The following is a 3964-nucleotide window of genomic DNA, read 5'->3' on the forward strand; positions in this document are numbered from 1 at the left end:
TGAGGCCATATCGATGGCGATTTGGTTACAAAGTTATATCTTAGGGCTTCGGGTTGTTGACTTCATCATGAAGCCACCGAGACTTTACTGTGACAATATTGCTGTTATGTGCTACTTCGAGAATGACAAGCATTCTAGTAGAGATAAGATTATTGGAGTGAAATATAAATTTGTGAAGGAAGATGTTCAGGAACATAATGTGTATATATCTCATATAATGACAAGTTTGATTATTGTAGATTTGTTGACCAAGGCATTAATGCCTAAGCTCTTTATAGATCTTGTATATGATATTGGTCTTATTAGATTTTGATGCTTTAGTCATATTTTGCCATAGGCACCCTATATCATTTGATATGATCATATATAGGGATGTTCCTAAGCATTTCTCCTTTCTGTCTTTGTGTATACAATTATTGCAATATGCATGAATGATATATTATTGTTTGGACCAAGGAGAATCTAAGGAGTTTTCTATCTTTGTGTATACAATTATTATATTTTTGTGTTTACAATTATTGCGATATCTTTGTGCATCTATCTTTGTGTATACAATTATTGCGATTGGATGGAATTGTTGATATTGAAATTGTGAAAGTGAGTGTGTTGACAGATAAAAGACGCATAACCACCATAGTTCTTGTCAATATTTTCATTTATTCAAGGTATTATCGTATGTAGTCGAATGTAGTGTTATGTTGAAGTGGTCACATTGTGTTGTTTTCTAAAATTGTTGGAATCCAAAAATTATCGTTTCAATAAAAAAAATCTTTTAACCTATTTTCAAAAATTAAAACATAGGTTGTTATGAACTAATCATATGGTCCAAGTGGGAGATTGTAGGCATTTTATTCCTAATTTGTGCCAATTGACTATTGATTGGGTTTCATATTAAAACCGAATATTTGACTTAATTGCAAAAATCTTAGATTCTATTAAGGGTTCCCACAATAATTTTATTGCTGAAAATAGGGAAGGTTTATTTTTTGATTGATTGGTCTACCTTGATGGAAGATAGACATTGTTATTAAAGGAGATTATGTTCCCCTTGTATGATTACATACTAATCTCACCCATTAGATAAGTGCATAAAGGAAAATACTAAGAAGTGAAACTTACCTCCATTAAAGCTTGAAGAAAGTTGATTTGTACAAATATGACATTTGATAACCCAAGAAGTACCCAGCCTTTGGTTCAAATCTCATTTCAAATGAAGAAATTGCAAGAATATTTAGAAAAAGATAGATCTCGGCAACAGAATTCCTATATCAACATTTTATATTGAAGCGATTCATATGACAAGATCCTTATTATTTAAGAATACCATGATTTATTTTCTTACACCTTTAGTCTCAGTCGATCCCAATAGATTCGTAGAAGCAATAATAAGTACATCTAGCTTATAAACCATTTCCCATGTCAATTTAAGGCATCTGCACGGTTTTTTGGATGGCTAATTTAAGAGTTTTGGAACCATATATGACCCATACAAAGAGAGTTTTTACAATATCCTAATAACCTTAAATCACTTAAAAATATGAGATATAGTTTTAGAATCATACTGTATCTATTTGTTCTAAGCTTGGCAACCATACTTTGATATCAGACCATTCCCAAAACCAATAAAAAGTGGATCAAATTACACCAAACAACGTGAATATAATTATTTTACCCAAAAAAAAAAAAATGTAAATATAAATATTATTCAGGGTTATGCAGAGAGTGTTGAAAATTCTGTTCTGGATGTTAGTATGGTGAAGAAAGTTGTAATCCTCTACCACCGCAATTTATATATGTTCTATGAATGTAATGATGAGTATACTTAAAAATAATAATAATAATAATAATAATGAAGAAGTGATTAACAGTACGTGAATAGATAATAAATTACACCTCACGGCTCACGATAATATGAGTGGGAGTACTATTTTAAAACATGAAAAAAAAAAAAAAAAAAAAAAAAAAAAAAAAAGGTTGTCGTTCTCTCAACCAAAGGAACCAAATGACACTAGTAATGGGATGTGTTTGATCTTGTAATTCTCTTTGCCTCCATCACGTATTTGCCTCCCTTTTAAGATCTGGGTGCAAGGGAAACATATTCAGTACTTTTAGCGTGGTGACACATTGCAGTCCTTTCGGAAGAATCCTCAACTGTGAACAACAATGGAATTTGAGGAATGCTAGGCTTGGCAATGCCCCATCTTCAATTTCAGTCCATTCCAGTAGATTCTGATTAGCAATAAGAAGTGCCTCTAGCTTAGGAAACCCACCCACCTGGCAAAATTCTTTGTTTATTACTTTGACCTTACAAGCTTCCCACAGTGCTAGATGTTTCAAGTTGGGAAGAAATTGAAGTACATAAATTGCTTCCTCGGATAGGAAGGAATAGCCTAATGTCAGTTTAGTAAGGTTCTCCATGGAGCAGACCCAGTTGGGTAGATCCATTAGACGACCATATAGGCGAAGTTTTCTGAAAGATGGCGGAGGTGAAAATGACTCCAATGTGGGTAACAGTTCATCATCCTCATAGCCTGTTGTATCTAGAGATAAAGACACAAGTCCTGTCATCTTCATAATACAAGCAGAGAGCTCACTGTCATGTTCTTCGGATACATCCATAAATTTCAGTTTCTTGAGTTGAGTCAAACTTCTTAATTCTTGGATGATGCCAGGTCTTATAAATAGATTAGTTAAACTCTGGAGGTTTGTTAATATATCTATACCTGAAGGGACTTTTATTTCATTCATTGACAACATAAGGTGTCTCAACTGTACAAGTTTCAGAATTCCACTTGGCAATACCCTCAGTCTCATAGGCCATCTAATATCCAAAGTTTGTAGATTTAGAAGATTGCATATGCTCTCTGGAATCTCATCCAGCGCCGAATGTTTTAAGCCTAGATACCTCAAGTTTATCAGATCTCCTATTTCTTCTGGCAAGCTCTTAACTTCAAGATAATCATACTCCAAAACCCTCAAAAATTTTTAGGTATGGATGGCACTTCTAACACAGGCCCAATGGTCGTCAGGAATGCCTTCATCCCAACACTCACGGGGAACTATAGCTCCCCTGGCTTTAATGACAAATAATGATACAATTGGATTATCATTGAAGCTTGTCGTGATAGTCTCACCACGATAGTGGACCAAAACAATGCGGGCACACTCAGGCAAATTATAATCTGAATCACCACGATACCACTTGATAGGTTCTCCTTGCTGCAGCTTAAGTAGACAGATTTTATAATAAGGTTCGACAACTTCGAGTTCATTTCTTAAGCCAATTTTAACTCGAATCATTCCTTGGTCAACTAATTGGTTGATATTTTCTTCAGCAATATCCTCCATGACTTCCCCTAGTTTTTCTTGTAAAATACCTTGAGCCACCAATAGCCGAACCAACCTTCCTCTATGTATTCCCTCAGGGAGGAGAGAACAATAGAGTAAAGAGGATCTGAGATAAGAAGGCAAGTTTCTATAATTCAATGCAAAGGGGGCTAGAGATTCCTCACCTATTACATCAACACCATCGGTCGAAGAACTTTGCCCAATTTACTCTTTTGCTTCTGAGGTCGTCCCTGTAGGGTGCAGCGGCAGTGGCATATTGAATTGAGACCTCTGGCGTGGAATTCCGGCGAGACGTGCATCGATATTCTCTCATTCACTGCGAAACTGCACAATTGACAGTGCCTGATCAGACCTATCTCGACTTGTAGTCTTAGAGACATACTGATTGATACAATTGTTGGCATCATGTACTGTTTCTATCAAATCGCTCTCCCAATTGCAAACCAATCCATCTTGTTTGCTCCTAGTATCTACTTCTCCAAGGAAGCCTCCAATATCCTTGAGTCTGTTCTTGAGCTTTTGGATTTGATCTTGCAGACCTGGAGAAGCTTCATTCTCTTGCGATATTAGGGAACTCAATCTTTGCAGAAAGGATTTCAGTGAGGCCTCTGCCATC

The 3964-nt window shown here is 35.6% G+C and overlaps 1 protein-coding gene across 1 annotated transcript; it reads right to left on the reverse strand.

The window, feature by feature from the left end:
- Positions 1–2052: 2052 nt before the first annotated feature.
- LOC122071780 (disease resistance protein RPM1-like) lies at positions 2053–3348 on the reverse strand. The gene is made up of 2 exons (XM_042636222.1): positions 3054–3348; positions 2053–2948 (listed from the first exon to the last, which is right to left on the reverse strand). Exons 1-2 carry the CDS (start codon positions 3346–3348, stop codon positions 2053–2055), a joined length of 1191 nt encoding a protein of 396 aa, XP_042492156.1.
- Between the last annotated feature and the right edge of the window lie 616 nt (positions 3349–3964).

The sequence above is a fragment of the Macadamia integrifolia genome, chromosome 1, assembly GCF_013358625.1.
Source record: "Macadamia integrifolia cultivar HAES 741 chromosome 1, SCU_Mint_v3, whole genome shotgun sequence".
Lineage (NCBI taxonomy): Eukaryota > Viridiplantae > Streptophyta > Magnoliopsida > Proteales > Proteaceae > Macadamia > Macadamia integrifolia.